General features: G+C 36.8%; 1 protein-coding gene across 3 annotated transcripts in view; it reads right to left on the bottom strand.

Annotated features, from left to right (window-relative positions):
- Positions 1-951: 951 nt before the first annotated feature.
- The window catches only part of GK (glycerol kinase), a 79316-nt gene continuing 61727 nt past the window's right edge, over positions 952-18540 (bottom strand). For 2 of the 3 annotated variants that reach the window (XM_045994848.1, XM_045994849.1), the window contains 8 exons: positions 14435-14513; positions 13550-13646; positions 12940-13024; positions 12069-12189; positions 11814-11957; positions 8662-8742; positions 4421-4507; positions 952-2538 (listed from right to left, as the gene is read on the bottom strand). In XM_045994848.1, the coding sequence (XP_045850804.1) occupies positions 2528-2538; positions 4421-4507; positions 8662-8742; positions 11814-11957; positions 12069-12189; positions 12940-13024; positions 13550-13646; positions 14435-14513 (705 nt within the window). In that variant the 3' untranslated portion in view covers positions 952-2527. The remainder of the gene's footprint in view (positions 2539-4420; positions 4508-8661; positions 8743-11813; positions 11958-12068; positions 12190-12939; positions 13025-13549; positions 13647-14434; positions 14514-18540) is intronic. The other variant, XM_045994850.1, reaches the window with a different exon arrangement.

Here is an 18540-nt window from a genome sequence, read left to right as displayed (position 1 = left end):
ATGGTAACAAAACACTCAGAAAGCGAAAGAATTAAGTTTGGGCATTTCAAAAGAAACACTAAAAATTCTAAGATACTGTTACAGAAGCAAAGATGCACTTACTTCTTTTGCAGATTAACTAAAGAACGAAAGATTGAAGTTTTGGCCATCAGGTTGAGAGAATAATGGTACATTTGACTCCATCAGCAAACCCAGATAACAGAAAGAAACCAGTAGAAAGGCATGGCTAGCACAAGAGGCCCTAAGTGATCACTATTTCTGACCTCACCCGTTTTTTTCTGGATGCTGAGGTGGAACAGTGTAGTCTTTTCCAATAGAATGATTAAGGTGCTCACCATTTCAGAAACTACTTCTTAGGCTCTTGGTTAGTTCTTTAGAGCGTGCCTGATTAAGTGCTAGCAGCTGAGCTTTATGTTTCCTGAAACAGCCTTCTGGATTTAACCTTGATTTTAAGTTCTAGTCTATAAATGAGAAATGCAAGTAGGAATGAGGGGTCAATTTATTTTAAGTCATTTTATCATTAAATACCAATATGCACAGTTTCAAACATTTATAAATATTTCAATTTATAGAAAATTAATGGAATCTTAAAATTATCTGAACAGTGATTTAACAATTATTTACAATTAACTGATTTTGTAGAAACATAATTATGTTTAAAAGTACCCTCGTCACAGAGTAATAATTTCACAGTACCTTTCTATAATATTTTTGTCACTCAAGTGGCAGCTGCAGCAATAAAACCCAAGTAGATTGAATAATTTAGAAACAGCATAATCAGAACTGCAAATGCAAGCCACCATTAATGCCAAACAAAACAAGACCTTTTATACTAATATATAAATATTTCCCCATTTTCAGCACTGGTTGAAGAAAATATTAGGAGATAGTATTTTATTTATAGTAAACAGAGATTAATTTCAGGATTTTAAAAAATTGACATTCAGATGCTGGATTAAGTAGGTTTTTATAACATGTAATACCATTTTGAGAAATTCTTGGCTTCACTGGAAGCCATTTCTAATTGCAAACCTTTCTTCAGGACAGTAACTGTGGAGATAATTCTCTGTGATCCCAAACAGAAATTATACTTGCTTACAAGCAACTAGTAACATATTTGGATACAGAGAGATTCTTGGCTTTATTCCTAAGGTTTTCTTCTACTTCAGTGTTTAACCTTTTTTACTATCCCCTCTAAACAATCCCAAGTATTTCTAAAATTATGTCAAAGTTAACATGGTACTGTGCACTTAAAACTTTATATGGACTAGTGCTTGTTTGAAAACAATATTTACCATAGTATTCCACAGTTTTGTCTTTTTCCTTTCTTTTTAAAGACATATATCCAGCTAAAACAATTAAATAAAAAGGTAAGGTATAAGAAATATAGATGAAGTCACAATAAAGTACATTTCCTTTTATTGGCTAAGAACATAAACTTTAAATGCTGGCTCTTTTAAGAAAAAGTTTCTCCTTGTAAATATGCGTAACCGTTGCCCAAAATGTATACAGTGATTTCCCCAAAATATTTATACATACAATGGTCCACTTAAGACCAGCCCCATTATAACCTACTGAATACAATGTGCTCTGAATTTATAAATGGGCTACCCTCTGTATATAAAATATATAGGCATGTATGTTAGACATACAAGTAAGAAATATAAAAAGGAGAGATGAAAAGAAAAAGTGTTCTTCCCTGTAAGATCCAGACAGATATTCAGTGTATTAGTGAGATCATGTAAAATGTACTCTTGATTTATAAATGGGCTGCCTTCACTATATAAAATATATATAGGCATGTATGTTATACAAAGTGAAGAATATAAAAAGGAGAGATGAAAAAAAGAAAGGAAAAAGTGTCCTTCCCTAGAAGATCCAGACAGCAATTCAGTGAATGAGTGAGACCATGTAAAATATCTGAAGAATTTCAGTTTTGGCAAATACCTTTCTGGAAAATGTCTAAGCTATGAGAGTACTCAATTTGCATTTTAAGAATTCCATAGAGGTGTCCATTTAAACATTCGCGGAAGATGTTGTGGCCTCCTTAATATGCAGAAAAGAGGACTTTTAGGGTCTGTTAAAAAGAAACGGAACAAAAAGCCACTCATTTTTAGCTGGTTAGTAATCACCCCTTAGTCAAGTGTGTGTAGTGCAGAGAACCAAATCCTAGATCATCATCAGCGTTTGAGTGTGTTTGATGAAAGATTCCAATGAAATGAAGGACCTGAATTCTTCCTAGATCTCAGAGGGAATGGGGCAGGACACGATGGCAAAGGAGGGGTCAGCCCCCAAGGTGGCTGGCCCAATCTTAACTCTTGATGTTAAAAAACACACCAAATGTTTCTATAGCATTCTTTCTGCTGCATTTTATTTCAAGCCACAGGTCTACTTGGAGGGTCATGCAGCAAGTGGCTTATAAATAAAATCAGAGTCTACGAATAGTGTCATCACATTAAGAGACAATCGCTGGATTCTCTCATTAGGCAAAGAGCTCGCATCTTTGGAATCCATGAGTTGGTATCATTTATGGGATACCTAAAACGGGGGACAAAAACCACATGTATCAGTAACAACACACACGCAATTTAGGAGTTGAGGCAATGAAGACTATTCAATCATTTGAGCTACACATTCCACATGATTTCTAAATACTGGCTTCAGTTTAAAATGCAAACAAATAACTAGGCCAATTCCAAAATTAGCAAATATTAACACTACTGTTAATTGTTTATCAAGGCAAGCGATTCCCACTGTTCTCAAATCTCAGCGTATGTTACCAAGAGAGAGAACCTAAAGATGGTAATCATATCCATTTGGAAGCCTAGGAATTTAGACATATAATGTACCCCTTAGCTTAGAGATAAGCTATATGGCTCAATTCTGATAGAGAGTAGGACTTTTCATCCTCATGGTACCAAGGAGGAAACAGGAGGAAAAAATCACTGAAAACATTCAGTTGCAATATTTTCCCCCCTTTCCAAACCATCATTATGTAGCCAAAAAAAAAAAAAAAAAAACTCAGGATAATGAAAATATGATACAGCTTTTCTGAAAACAAGTCATAAGTTTCTTAATAAACCATACTTATTTTTGGATTATCACAATATTTGGGAAATATTTTTGGATATCCATTTTGGAGATTTTGGAAAATTACAATATTTGGACTTTTTCACCAAACATTCTTAAGCAGCAGAAAGAAAAAAGACATCTGTGAATTCTGCATAGACTTATGCATCCAGAAGTCCTTCATAAGGTGAAAGCACTAATACCAACATAAGGTATTGTTTTTACGAAAGCAGATTTGAATAAACTGATCCCAAATATGAAGGATATGGAAAATGGTAGTCTAGTTTTAAGTTCTCAGGAAAGTAACTCATATTTTATCATAAAAGATAATCTAATGTTCTGCTACTCTAAATGCTTTTCATTCCAAATTTTATATAGCTCTGAACTAATGACGTCAAGCTAAGTTAAGGCTTGCCAGATTTCTACAATCAGATGTCCTTTCCATTATCAATAAAGTTTACATTTTTCATGTTAAACCCAGGTCAACATCTAATTAATTATGAGAAATAATTGAACTCTTTCTCTAATTATGAAGATCATGAAAAAAATATGAAAAAAACATTTCACTCTCTTGGTAACATATGGGACAAGTCATTGCCACGTAAGCTCTTAAGCCTCAATTGGAAGAAAAATTGAGCTATCGTGAGGAAAAGCTCCCCAGAACGATTATTACATTTAAATTATCACAGGTTATGCAATGTATTTCATAACATGCTGAGTAGTTTTATTTTTCTAATGAGCAGAAATTAAGGTGCAAAAAATATTAAGTCTAACTCCTATTATTTCAACAATCATTTTTAAAACTTCATCTCACAAAATACATTCTTTTAACTAAAATAAAAGAGACTATATACGTTCCCCAATTTTAGAGTTTTCCAGAGACTCTGCTAACATACTCTGGTGGAAACTCTTAACCAGAACTGAAATACTTAGACTCGCATCACAAGTTTTCTTGAGTTTGGAGAACTTACGTATGTTTGAGAGCCAATTAAATTGTCAAAAAATTATATTTGAACATTCATCTGTCACTCTGAAAGTCCTTTCATGTAAGCTTTCACAGCACTACTTTCACTTCTGCTTCCTGCCACAGCTGACAGCAGAAGGTAGCCCCTCAAGGAAACTGTCATTTACTAATAATAAAAGAATTAAGCAGAGCCACAGTCCTCAATTCTGACTGCCCTGAAAGATTAATCGGTCTAACAAATTAGACCTTTCATGGATTTTCCAGCTTCCTAAACACAGAAGAATGAAATATAGGAAGAATGAAAAACACTAAACATATAACTGCCAAGTTATACACAAATACATTAGTGCTAACTAATAAAATTGTCTAATTTAAAGAGTAACTGACCTGAGATGTACCTTGCTCCGATTAACATTACCATGCTACTCACTATAAAAAAGCCCAAGGGTAGACTACAGAAGATACTAGGGTCACCTGTGGTCATCCAAGTAGAAGGGAATTCCAGTCAAGCAAACCAAAAGAGAGACACATAATTACAATATTTGTGTTAAGAATCACATGACAGCAAAACAAAATAAGTTATAAAATAGTATATTCATAAAAGCTAGCAGAGTTATTACTTCAAATCAAAAATATAATCAATCTTGAAGGCTTATGACAGTTAACAAACAATACAGATAGCATGCCACAGGTAGCTGAGAACATAATACATATATAAACCCACATAAGCCTTCCACTGGCAAAGCTGAAGAGAGTTGATGGAGAACTTTTTGGGAGGCTGTTGATTTTTGCTTTTTCCATTCTTACCCCAAAGATACTAAATGAGCAACCCAATTCAAAGTAGAGGCCCTTTAGCTATCAGAGAAGAGTTATCATGGTCTAGTGAAAATGAACTTCAAAGGCTACTTTTGCTAAAATATTGGTTTTGTTTTCTTTTTTAACCAGAATTTGCTATGTAAGGAAATACACCTCACAATTAATATTACTGCCCTCCAATTACAGGGGTGCCTGACTGGCTCAGTCTGTGGAGTGTCCGATTCTTGATCTCAGGGTTTTGAGTTTGAGTCTCATGCTGAGTGCAGAGATTACTTAAAAATAAAAGCTTAAAAAACTAAACTGTATGAATCCATATATTTTTAAAAAGATTTTATGTATGTACTTGAGAGACAGATAGAGCACAAGCAGGGCGAGGGACAGAGGGAGAGGAAGCAGCAGACTCCTCGCTGAGTGTGGAGCCCCATGAAGGGCTCTGATCCCAGAACCCCGAGATCATGACCTGAGCTGAAGGCAGGCACTGAACTGACTAAGCCACCTAGGCAGCCCAAAATTTTTTAAATCCATATATGTATGTACGTAAACTCTACACCCAACATGGGGCTCAAACTCATGACCCCAAGGTCAAGAGTTGCAAGTTCTACGGACTAAGCTAGCCAGGAGCCCCATGAATCCATATTTTTTTTTTTTTAAGATTTTATTTATTTATTTGACACAGAGAGATCACAAGTAGGCAGAGAGGCAGGCAGAGAGAGAGAGAAGGAAGCAGGCTCCCTGCTGAGCAGAAAGCCCGATGCGAGACTCGATCCCAGGACCCCGAGGATCATGACCTGAGCCGAAGGCAGCGGCTTAACCCACTGAGCCACCCAGGCGCCCCTGAATCCATATTTTTAAAAAACTGCCTGAGAATATGGTTGTGCTAGTATTTTCTAATCTAACTTCTGTCAAAATCCCTTCCTTTAAAGAATATTCTTTATACATATATGGTATTCTTAAATTTAAAAATTACATATTTATATTATTTAATGTTCTTTAAAAAAGAAGCATATTCAAAATTAACCTCCGAGTTTTAAGAATATACAACCACTGCATGAAAGGGCTTCACTGAAATGCAGCTAGTTGTTTGCTACGGGCATAGTTTTTGATATAATAAACTGATGATAGTCATTTATTTGCCTTTTTGGGAGAGGATTTTTTTCCGTTCACCACATATTTCTTTGCCTTAGAAGGCAGATTAAAAGAGGGGTATAAACCATTTTCCTCCATTTTACCACTACTCATATTATTTTTTAGATTAAACCAAGGTTTCTTTTTGTTTCCATATTCGTAGAGACCACATTTTGATTTGACTTTTGGAAAGGGAACATATATTCGTGTTCTTTCAGAGCAAGGCATCAGTTATGCTAAGTTCTTTGTTTTTGGTTTTTTTCCAGTTCGGATAAGTTCTAATCACTAATTTCCTTATATGGCTACAGTGAGTTTTAGTTTGCAAAGACGACCCTGAGGACTACCGGCATTCACAGGTCCTTACCAAATTAGGTGGTATTAATTAATTCTTAATTTTAAATTTGTATTATATCATATATGTATTTTTTTCTCATGTTCAGTTAGGCAACAGGTGGCATTTATTTAATGAAAATATATACCTTTTGGTCACACACACACACACGTTATTTGATAGCTGTGCATTTTAAACCAATTTGACCTGTTTTCAAAATGTTGTTTTGGTGTGTCTGGAGTGCAAAGCCAATCTTAATGAGCTCTCTCTAAAAAGTATCAGACTCCCAATCACTTCTACAACATTTTAAAACGAGTGTCAAAATGTGTATTAAAAATTGTTTACAAAATATTCAAATATAGTTAGAAATAAGAAAATAAATATGACTGATTTAAAAGTGGCAAACTGTTTTTGGAAATTAAGCTAATATAGTATTTTCCTCATAAATTAAAGCAATTTAAGGAGCATGAAAGACCAGGTAGCAATTCTAATATCCTTTCAAGATTATTAAAATAGGATTCTATCTGTACTGCTACTGTTATATATAGTTTATACTGCTTAAAGAAATACAATAAGCATGTCACTACTTGAATATAATTCTGAGTTTATTATAGAGCCTAGAGACTCAATATTATACATTAGAGTGTGTTTCAAAATTCTACTAAAAAATGTCTTCAAACTCTTAAATGCACTGCAGTCTGAAACAAAAACAAAATTGAAAAATCTAAAACTCAACAGCAGAAACTAATTACGATTTCTTTAATTTTTTCTTATGTTTTAAATTCACTGAGAGTAAGGTAGACAAACTGAAAATGACCAATTGGTTTTATGGGAATTTTTCAATTAAAATTTGATCTTCAACTGCTAGCTAGTAAGGGGTGGGTGTGTGGGGGGGGGCACACTAGGTGCAGGGAGGGACAAAGGGATGACTGTGCCATTTAAAAAAATCCACCAAGTCAACGAAAACAGGACTCCACTGCTCATTAGCCACTGATTAAGGGTAACCAGAAAATAAATCAGGGTCCATGCTGTTGTATCTTGCAAGCAACTAAGCACCAGGCTAGGAAAACTTATGATCCAGAAGTTTTGTTATAAAGGGTCTCAAAATCACAAAAGATCTTAGTTAAGAAAAGCTTTGGGGCGCCTGGGTGGCTCAGTGGGTTAATGCCTCTGCCTTCGGCTCAGGTCATGATCTTGGGGTCCTGGGATCGAGTCCTGCATCGGGCTCTCTGCTCAGCCAGGAGCCTGCTTCCTCCTCTCTGCCTGCCTCTCTGCCTACTTGTGATTTCTCTCTGTTAAATAAATAAATAAAATCTACAAAAAAAAAAGAAAAGAAAAGCTTTGCCACCAACTTGGAAAGAAAACTGAACAGAACAAAAGATTTGAAGAAAAAGGATATTAAGCTTATTTCGGAGGGAAAAAAGCTTCAGGTAGGAACATCCAGGACTGAAAATACAGATCAGTGATCTGTGGTAATGGATGGTTCCAGAAGTATCTCCCAAAAGCCAAATACATTAAAAGTAATTCTATATTCAATTTTGGGTTGGAAGGCAGGTAACATTTCATTTATAAACTCTTCTCCATTAAAGCGTATGTTTCAGTATATTATTGGACATTGTTCAATTTATTACATTCTAAATCTTCACTTAGCAAAGAATTTAAATATTATGGCATATTAAAGGCATAATTTAAGTTTAAGTCTTAATTATCAAGTGCATGGTAAAGGCAGCTTAAGGCTGTCTATGACTGAATGGTTTACTTAAGCCCAATACCTTCCTACTTAAGTGACTGAAAAAAATGGTTTTCTATTTTCTGCCAAGAGTATTTCCCAATCTATTATGATACTTCTAATTTACTATTTGGTACACTTCTTCCTCTCTGACTCCAATGAGTTCTCATAATGTACATTCACTAAGAACTTGGAATCTGCCTAGGAAGTAGAGAAATATATTCTGAAATTAACCTAAGTTTTGGTTGGTTCAGGCTATGAAGACAGCCCCCCAAAAAGGTAAAAGGAGACACTTAGTGAAAAAAAATTAAAAAAGGAAAACTCTAATTGATTTTCTTTTTCATTGAGAAGAAAGAAATAATTTTACTTTTAGAAAGCTCAGTTACCCACTGAAGTACCAGGAAACTAATAAGGAAAAGAGAGGGCAGGATAGAATTAAGTATGTATCTATCTCACAATTTACATTTTATGTTTAGAACTTTAAAGTGTTTTCAAAATGTTAGAAACCCTGGACATATGATAATGCTTTTCTTCAGAGCAGCCTTACTAAGTGTAAATGGTTAGATACTTAAAGAAGTTAATTAACATACTAGGGCAAAGCGACAAGAATAATAAAAACATTTTTACCACTTTCTGAAGACTGAGTTGTAACCCAGCCCACTGACTTCATCACAGCTTTCTTCCATGTAGAGTAACGAATTTCACTTTCTAGAAATAGAAGGTAGGAAAAACACACATCTGAAAAGTAGTTTACAGAGATAGTCTAAGCACCGTACTTATGTTCACTCAGCATTTTCAACAAATTGTGACACATTCAACTGGCGTGGGGCTTTACCAGAACTCGGGTCTGGAGAGATACCTACTGGAAAATGGAGGGGAAATTCAGCATCGCGTGCAGGGTAAAGGGAGACTGGGAGCCGGGCTACGGATGAAGACCAGGCCATTCACAAACAAGTGCTGATGAATTAGAAAGGGATTCCCACTGGATCTGTTTGCTCTTTCTTGTGGGGAGGAAGCAGGAGAAGCTTGGAGTACAGGGAAGGGGTATACTATAATGTGCAAAGACTAGAAGAAGAATTATTGGTCGGTCTAGTCAAAGGACTTAACGAGTATTGATCTCTCACAAGATTCAAACTGCATTCCTGTGAGACAGGATTTTTTTTTTTTTTTTAACCATGGAAATCCATGGTAAGAGGACTAAATAAAAATGGGCACCACTGGTGTGTCCATCCACATGTACTCCTCCTAGTGACAGCGAGGCATGCAGGAAGGCATCCCTGTCAGGCTTCCTGGTCTTTCCACAGCACCTGAAGCCTGAGACACCTGGGCAACACTGCTCCAGCATCACTCACTTCAGAAAGCTTTCCAGGGTCCCACTTAATGTCCCTCCTCGATCTTCCTACAGCATTTCCCACACATCTGAGACTATGAGCCACCACAGTGAACTGTCATGGCTTTATCTGCCTCTCCCAACATGCATGCGTCTCCTGAAGGGCATCTCTATATTCCCCCATCAGGACAATTTCTGGCCTGTACTGGGCTCTAAAGGAAGTTTGCTAGAGAATGAATTATTTATACCTAGGTACCCATCTCACGTGTGTGTGTGTGTGTGTGTTGTATGGAGAGGAGTGGGGCTGTTGAAAGGAAGGACAGATGACATGAGTGACCAACTCTGGGCTAAGAACTTAAAAAAATGGCAAAGAAGGCTATCCTCAGAAATCAGGAAACCCTTCTGCACAAAAATTCCTTGCTTTAAGAATGGGATTAGCATCATGAGACCATATACTCACTCTAAACATTGTTTATTTTAAAAAATTTGTATTTTCCAGTGGTAGAGTATTTTTGGAGCTCCATTTAATCCAATATTAAAAAGCAAAAATTACTTACAGATAGAGTACCAGATTTTGAAATATATTTCTACATTAAGTTACATGGTATACTCTCTGACTGTAAAATTACTAGTGTTACAATCTACTTTCTTGCATGTGGGAAGGACTAAAATTGAGCAGTGCTGGCTTAGTCTTCCAGAAAATTTAAAGAAAAATGTATCTGAAAGCTTATTTCCCAGTAGTGCATCAAAGTAGATTTACTTTGATGCAATTTTATACATAGGTTTTTAAAAAGTTATAAAATCAAATTCAATATATATAAAGCCTTATTTTTGTACTCATTTATTTTAAAACATGTACCACTGGGAAAAAAATGCACCAAATATTGCACCAAATATTGAATGTATTTCAATAAGGTGTTGGTCAGAGCCTGTGGCTTAGCTTAGCTGGTTAGGACACTAAATCAGGTATTTGAGGCTCATTTATTTACACTGTTGCCACTTTTGTCAGGCCAGCTCAGCTGGGCTTAAAAGTTACCAGGATGTCCCTTAGGCCGTCTAATCATGTGTTAAAACTAGCTGGCAGCCTCGCCAACATCTGTCATTTCCTGACTTGTTAATTTTAGCCATTCTGACTGGTGTGAGGTGTTATTTAGGGGAGCCCTTCTACACTGTTGGGGGAATGCAAGCTGGTGCAGCCACTCTGGAAAACAGCATGAAGGTTCCTCAGAAAGTTCAAAGTAGAGCTACCCTATGACCCAGCAATTGCACTACTGGGTATTTACCCTAAAGATACAAATGTAGTGATCTGAAAGGGGCATGTGCACCCGAATGTTTATAGCAGCAATGTTCACAATAGCCAAACTATGGAAAGGACCTAGATGTCCATCAACAGATGAATGGATAAAGAAGATGTGGTATTAAAAAAAAATGTGGTATATATCTACAATGGAATACTATGCAGCCGTCAAAAAACTCCATGAAATCTTGCCATTTGCAATGACGTGGATGGAACTGGAGGGTATTATGCTGAGTAAAATAAGTCAATCAGAGAAAGACAATTAACATATGACCTCTCTGATATGAGGAAGTTGAGAAATAAGACAGAGAATCATAGGAGAAGGGAGGGAAAAATGAGACAAGATGGGATCGGGAGGGAGACAAACCATAAGAGACTCTTAATCTCACAAAACAAAGTGAGCGTTGCTGGGGCGGTGGAGGGGGGAATGGGGTGGCTGGGGGATGGACATTGGGGAGGGCATGTGCTATGGTGAGTGCTGTGGATTGTCTAAGACTGATGAACCACAGACCTGTACCCCTGAAACAAATACATTATATATTAATAAAAATAATTTTAAAAATAAGAATTAAAGAAAAAACAAAAAACCAAGGGCTTCTCAAAAACAAAACAAACAAACAAAAAAACCCTGGCAGGCACCAAAGATGTTCAGCTCCATGGCTCATCTATCTCCCTTCTTACTTTCAAAAAAGGCTGTGTTAGCAAGCTAGAAGCAGTGTTATCCCTCTGCATGAAATGACTGTAAATAGAAGCAAATGGCAAAAAAAAAAAAAAGTGATTTTGGAAGTTTTTTTAATAAGAAGGAACTATTCATATACAGTGTACCCCAATATTCTTAGTAACAAATCTAAAAAAGTAGCATTTGCTATTTCACTTAGTTTCTGAACTTATGAATAAACAGAAAGGCAAACTCTCTCTCCTTTCCATGGTATACTAAATTTATTAAATTAAATATATTTAATATATTTAATTAAATTATAATATATTAAATTAAATATATTAAATTTGAATTTTAAAAGAAATTTTATTTTTAAGTCATCTCTCCACCCAACATGGAACACAAACCGATGACCACAAGATCAAGAGGTGCGTGTTTCTCTACTGACTGAGCCAGCCAGGCACCCCAAAGTTTTCATTTTTTAAACATAATACCTTCAGCATTGATCTGTGGTTCAAACCGTTCCATTGTGACCGCTGACAGATCCTCTGGTTCGAGACTCCAAACGCCAACTCCTTCCGCGGCCCCCGCCGCCATGGCTGCTCCCAGGGCAGTTGTTTCCGGCATTGAAGGCTTCACTGAGGGAAGACAGCGACATCAACATCTTTGCAGTTACATATGCCTAAAAATACCAGTTCTTCTGAAAGCAACATTACTCTCAGAATGTAAAGGAACGAAGGCTTACTAACCTACTGGGATATACAAAATATCTGCCTGCAGCTGCATAAGAATTTTGTTGTTGGTCATTCCTCCGTCTACCTGCAAATGACTGAGTGGAATTCCACAGTCGCGGTTCATGGCATCCAAAATCTTAAATAAAACAATGCAATAAATGTAATTAAACTACTAATCCATGGTGACAGCTCTGAAAATGGCAGTCTTCTACCCCAAAACCCTGATGAGCTTCCCAAAGCCTACAGAATCAAATTTAGATTTTTAAAAATTTTTTAATAAATGAATTTATTTATTTATTTGACACACAGAGAAAGAGAGAATACAAATAGAGCAGTGGGCAAAGGGAGAAGAAGAAGCAGGCTCTCCAGTGAGCAGGCAACCTAACACACAGCTCCATACTGGGACCCTGGGATCACAACCTGAGCCAAAGGCAGCCGCCGCTTAAGCAACTGAGCTGCCCAGGTGCCCCTCAAATTTAGATGTCTTATTCTGGTCTTCCAAGCCTTCATACATTATACCACCTTTCTTCCTCACTACACCTCTACCCTCACCCAAAGAGCCAGCCATGTAAAAACCCCAACTTCGCACCCTGGTTTCTTGCCTTGATGCCTATGTTTGTGCTACTATTTCCTTTACCTAACATTTTCTACTCAACATCCCCCCAACTGTAAAACACTCAGTGCCTGGCAGATGACAGGAACTCAGAAGGTCATGACAGCAATGAAAAAGGGGAAAAACTTATATTTATTAGAAGAGACCTTAGGAAGGCTTAATTTTTGATTAGGTATTTAATAATGAAGCATGTAATAAATTTCCAGCATTAATATAGAATTCATTTGAAAGTAACAAAAGTGGACGAAGTACAAGAAAAAAAGCCTTTATTACCTCCCGGGTTTGGAAACAAACAGCTTCTAATGCAGCAAAAGCAATATGGCATTTATTGGTGAACTGAGTAAGCCCACAGATGATCCTAAAAATACACACAAAGATTTTTAAGATTAGAGTGGAGTACACAAGTCATCAATCTGAGATGTCCTGAATATGGAAAGGTTGACCTTGTTAGATACACAAGGCCAGGGGGAAAATGCACATTTAAAAAAAAAAACTGGACATAAACACTGAGCAGCTTAGAAAGTTCTTCTGGTCCACAATCTTGTATCCACACAGGAAAAAGTCCAGGATCCAAATGAACATAAGACAATAATGTAACACCAGATCAAAATTCATCTAGATGATGTCTGCTGGACACATGACTGGCAGAGGCCTTGAAGAAAAAAGATCATAATACTAACATGGATGTGGCAGGGGCTTATTGTCAGATGATTTCTAACTTCTTGCAATTTAAAGGTTCTGAAATTAATGCTCTCCAACAGAAAAGGTTTCAACACTTTAAAATCTTTTGAAAATAGACAGGAAACTAGTAACCAATTAGCTATTAGCTAACTTCATAAATAAATCAAGACCTATAAAAGGACACCTCATATTCAATTCTTACCCTCTTGCACTGGGCTCCCAGTAAGGTGCGTACAACCCCGAAAACGCGGGGACGAAGTAGCAGCCGTAAGAGGTACCTACTTCTTTAGCAAGTTTTTCTAAGATTAAAAAAAGAGAGAGAAATAAAAGTCACTCTAAAATATTCTATTACTTTAGTCAATAAACACATCTGTATAAAACATTAGGATCGGGCTTTTGATTTCTTATTCACTAGTACAGTAAAATGTTCCGAATGAAAGACGTAAGCTAGGAGCAACAGAAGCACACTTCCCCACATTGAACACCTCCCACTACAGTGTAAGCCAGGCCAAGAAATAAAGGAACTGGACTCATTTCATTCAGGTATTTTAACTCATTTCTACTATTTCTAAGGTGGCTGACTATGAGCTGAAGGAGTCTCCAGTGCAGCCCCAGGAAGAAGTGTGTTTCTGACTGTTTCACTTTCAGGACGACATAAAGAAGTCGATGAAAGAATGGGGAGAGGAGTTCAAAAATAATTATCGGTACTAAAAATAGTCATATTAATAGTGAAACGATAGGCACCAGGGTTTTACTGCTTAGTTTAAGAGTTAAAGTTCTTTCTCATCAGGTAAATGTAACTGGACTACTTTACCTGCGAACTCTGGCCATCTTTGCTGTTCAAATTACGTGAGTAATTTTTAGGCCCTACCTTGCCAGTTTATTAAGAGTCACCACTAATTATATCAATCTGTTATTTTCTAAATCTTCACAAAATAGTCTTTTCTGTGTAAATCCAACTCATAATAGGAATCTGTATCATTTAATGTCACACATGGCTCAAAGTACAAGTAATAACAGCGTGCAAAGGTAAAATATTAAAAATTTTCATTCTTCAGATTCTAACATTTTGTTAGAACATACTCACCGATTTCCTCTGAGGTCTTTATAATTCCAAGATTGTCTCTTAGCCAGCGAATAACAGCACCAGCTATAGCTACAGAACCCTACAAAAGAGAAGGAAGCCCAGAGAGAATGTCTGTTAGCACTGTAAGATTTTTTTGAGCATTTCTTAATTCATGACACGCCAAGATGGATATCATTTAAAAATGTGAACTTTGGTGCGTTGACAAGTATCATAAATGAAGTCTACTAATGCAAACATAGTTTCACCTAGGTCATTAGAAGTTTTTTCATGAGGGAAGGCAAGGAAGTGAGCCCTCCAGCACAACCTTGAACCTGTCCAATCTGCTGTTCTGTGGACTGCTGCCGAACTATGAAGTAGATTATCACGCAGAAAACACGTCTGCCTCATCTCCCGAGTTATCAGGAGAGGCCATATTAAAAGTTTTTTTCAAAAACACTTCCTCTAACAGTATATGATGACGACGATATTGTGTTATTCATCATACACTACATCACTAGTCTTTGATGTAGTCTTCCATGATTCATTGTTTGCGTGTAACACCCAGTGCTCCTAAATCAAGCAACAGCAACAAAAAAAGTGAGCAAAAAAGCTAACTACAAAGTAATTATTCAACAAAATCACTAAGGGATGGGAAGGTGGGGGAGGAGGCTGTGGCAATAAGGAAGAAAACATAAAATTTGGAGTCAGATAAATAGGTTTTGAGTCCAAATGCTAGTTTTTAACTGCTATGTGATCTTAGGCCAATTAGTTAGGCTTAGTGAGCCTCCATTTTATAACCTCTAAAATGGTGGTGACTATCACAACACATGCTTAAACTACTATGAGGCTCAATATGAGCAGAGAGGGGAAGGTTATTAGTGAATGTAAGTATTAGCTTCATTAGTTTTCTATGTGTTAAAAAAGTATAATCCAAATTCCACTGACTGAAGGATAGACAAATAAATCTAGTATATTCACACAATGGAATATTATTTGGTCATGAGAAGGAAAGAAGCTCTGATGTAATGTGAACCTTGAAAATATAACTCAAAGTTAAAGTTACAGTAACAAAAGATCTGTAAGGTACACAATTCCATTTATATGAAATGTCCACAGTAAGATACCACAGAGACAAAGAATAGATTAGTGGGTGCTTAGAGTTGGGGTGGTGTGGTTATTCTTTGGGGTGATAAAAATGTTCTAATGTTAGACTGTGGTGATGGCTGCATGACTCTGTGTATACTGAAAACCACTGAACTGTAGGCTTTAAAAGGGTGAATCATGTGATATGTGAACTGTATCTCAATAAAGCTATTATAAAAAGATCCTGGGTGGGGCAAAAAAAAAAAAAAAAGTACCAGGGGCACCCGGGTGTTTCAGTGGGTTAAAGCCTCTGCCCTCGGCTTGGGTCATGATCCCAGAGTCCTGGGATCGAGCCCCACATTGGGTTCTCTGCTCGGTGGGAAGCCTGATTCCCCCACTCTCTCTCTGTCTGCCTCTCTGCCTACTTGTGATCTCTGTCAAATAAATAAATAAAATCTTAAAAAAATAGCTTAAAAAAAGTACCAGAACAAACAAACTGGGGGTTGCTGGGGGGAGGTGGGATTGGGAGAGGGGGAGCGGGCTATGGACATTGGGGAGGGGAGGCGAACCATAAGAGACTATGGACTCTGAAAAACAACCTGAGGGTTTTGAAGGGTCAGGGGTGGGAGGTTGGGGGAACAGGTGGTGGGTAATGGGGAGGGCACGTTTTGCATGGAGCACTGGGTGTTGTGCAAAAGAATGAATACTGTTACACTGAAAAAATAAATAAAATGGAAAAAAAAAACAATTAGGAATTTCAAAAAAGGTTTTTTGTTTCTGATGTTTCATTCATACAGATTATTAATGTAAATTCCTTCCAGAGTCATCCCAAACCAAACATCAGGTGAGATTAAGTACAGAAAGCAGAATGTTTCTAATCTGTTGCCTACCTCCCTGCCTCCAATTCAATTAACTAAATTACAGATGGTCACCCCTCCTTGCTGTCAACTTCCAGGCTATAAACAAACTAGATGTGGAACATGATGACTCGCACCAGCATTCATAGCTTCTGTGAGAAGCTATATGTTTCTGCAAAACGGCAGACTGCCACAGTCGTTCTCTTTATACAGCAGCGTTTTGTTTTAGCTATAAAAAAATTACTGAGGAAGAGATCTGACATCACTGGGCAAATTTAACCAGGTTTTAAAAATGGGGGAAAAAGCCCAATTCAACAAATACCTTGAAGAGACTCTAACCCGCTATCTCTGTGGAGATACACTTTCAATACACTTCCTAACTTTCATATGTTATATATGTGCGTACTTAGTGGAACCATCAAGGAAAACTAAAGACTTTAGAATTTTCCTCTCAAATTTCCTTTGGAAGCAAACAATTCAAAGATGTTAGCTGTTAAAAAAAAAAAGTGTAAGATTTTCTAGACCAGCATTGTTCAATAGAAATATTAATATCAGCTACATATGTCATTTAAATTTTGTACCCATCATATTAATAAAGTAAAATGAGACAAATTAATAGTAATATATTGTGTTTACTCCAATATATTAAAAATACCATCACTGCAACATGAAATCAATATAAAAATTATTGAGGTGTTTGATTTTTTGATACTAAGTCTTTGAAATCAGGAATACATTTACACTTACACCACATCTCAGTCTGGACAAGACACATAATCCTAGTGACTTACTGTATTGGACAGTACGATTCTAGATCTAATTCAAAAAACAGGTGTCCCTTTCTCCTTATACTCTCAAAAGACACTGGGCCGAAACTGTATCTAACCAGGAAATGCAAATATTTTCAATATTTTTAGGTGAGTAAACTAATCAACTTCAAACAGCTGCTGGGCTACAAGTCTAGTGTAATGATTTTGTGGTTATCATCCAGTGGAACTTTATACTTTGGGAAACCAAATACTGATAAACCTCATTTCCACTGAAAAGGCAGTACACTATATGCTTAGATACTTTTTTTTTGAGAGGAAGAAATTTATTTTAGCAAAAGGAATATCAAGGTTTTCATGAAAAGTAACTTATCATGAGCCAGAGGGCATCACTTTGATTGAAACAAAAGAAAAAAAAATATAAAGCCACTCTCAAGGCTCCGGAAGAAAATTATTTTAAATTTCATTATCAGGAGTATATAGATAGGAGTGTTTGCCTGTAAGCAAAAAAATAAACTCAATATAAGAAAATAAAAGGTAGATTAAGAACAGTCATCTGAAATTAGAATATAATTTTGGCACCTGGACATAATACATGGTATTAGCTAGCCTTCTAAACAATTAATAAAAATGAAAGAAACCTCCAAATTCACAGAAGATGTAGTCTTCTGAATTCAGAGGCAGGGGATAAAGTGGAAGATGGTATAATGCTTCAAGAAGGGCAGGAAAAAAGGGTACAGGAACAGAAGCCTAAAATGATAGACGGTGACAGTCTACTTGCTATCAAATAAGTTACCATCAACTACATCCTAAATATTAAGACGCAGTACTTCAGTGTCTTGTCTACAAATATGAATGAACTCTCATTCGAAGGCTTGACCCAGGGAAAGGTGCATACAAACTGAATAGCTGTACTCTAAGAAAGACATAATAGAAATGAGAAGGTATAAAGAAAAATAAATGAAATGATGGGGGAATAAATAATTTTAAAAACTAGGGGCGCCTGGGTGGCTCAGTTGGTTATGCATCTGCCTTCAGCTCAGGTCGTGATCTCAGGGTCCTGGGGTCAGGGACACATAGGGCTCCCTGCTCGTGAGGAGTCTGCTTGTCCCTCTCCCTTTGCCCTTCCCCACCCTATTGGGGCTCGTGCGCGCTCTCGCTCTCTCTCTCTCTCTCAAATAAATAAATAAAATCTTTTAAAAAACAACTAAATACATAGCCTGGTAATTGGAAAGCTAAGAAACAGGCTATCAGAAGAGCAGATTAAAAATAATGAAGTAGGGGGCACCTGGGTGGCTCAGTCAGTTAAGCATCTACCTTCAGCTCAGGTCATGATCTCGGGGTCCTGGGATCGAGTCCCGCATCAGTGGGGAGACTGCTTCTCTCCTTCTGCCTGCTCCTCCTACTTCTGCACTCTCTC

Source organism: Meles meles, chromosome X, assembly GCF_922984935.1.
Source record: "Meles meles chromosome X, mMelMel3.1 paternal haplotype, whole genome shotgun sequence".
Classification (NCBI taxonomy): Eukaryota; Metazoa; Chordata; class Mammalia; order Carnivora; family Mustelidae; genus Meles; species Meles meles.
Note: the sequence above shows the minus strand (reverse complement) of the source record. Positions and strands in the feature narration are given on the sequence as shown.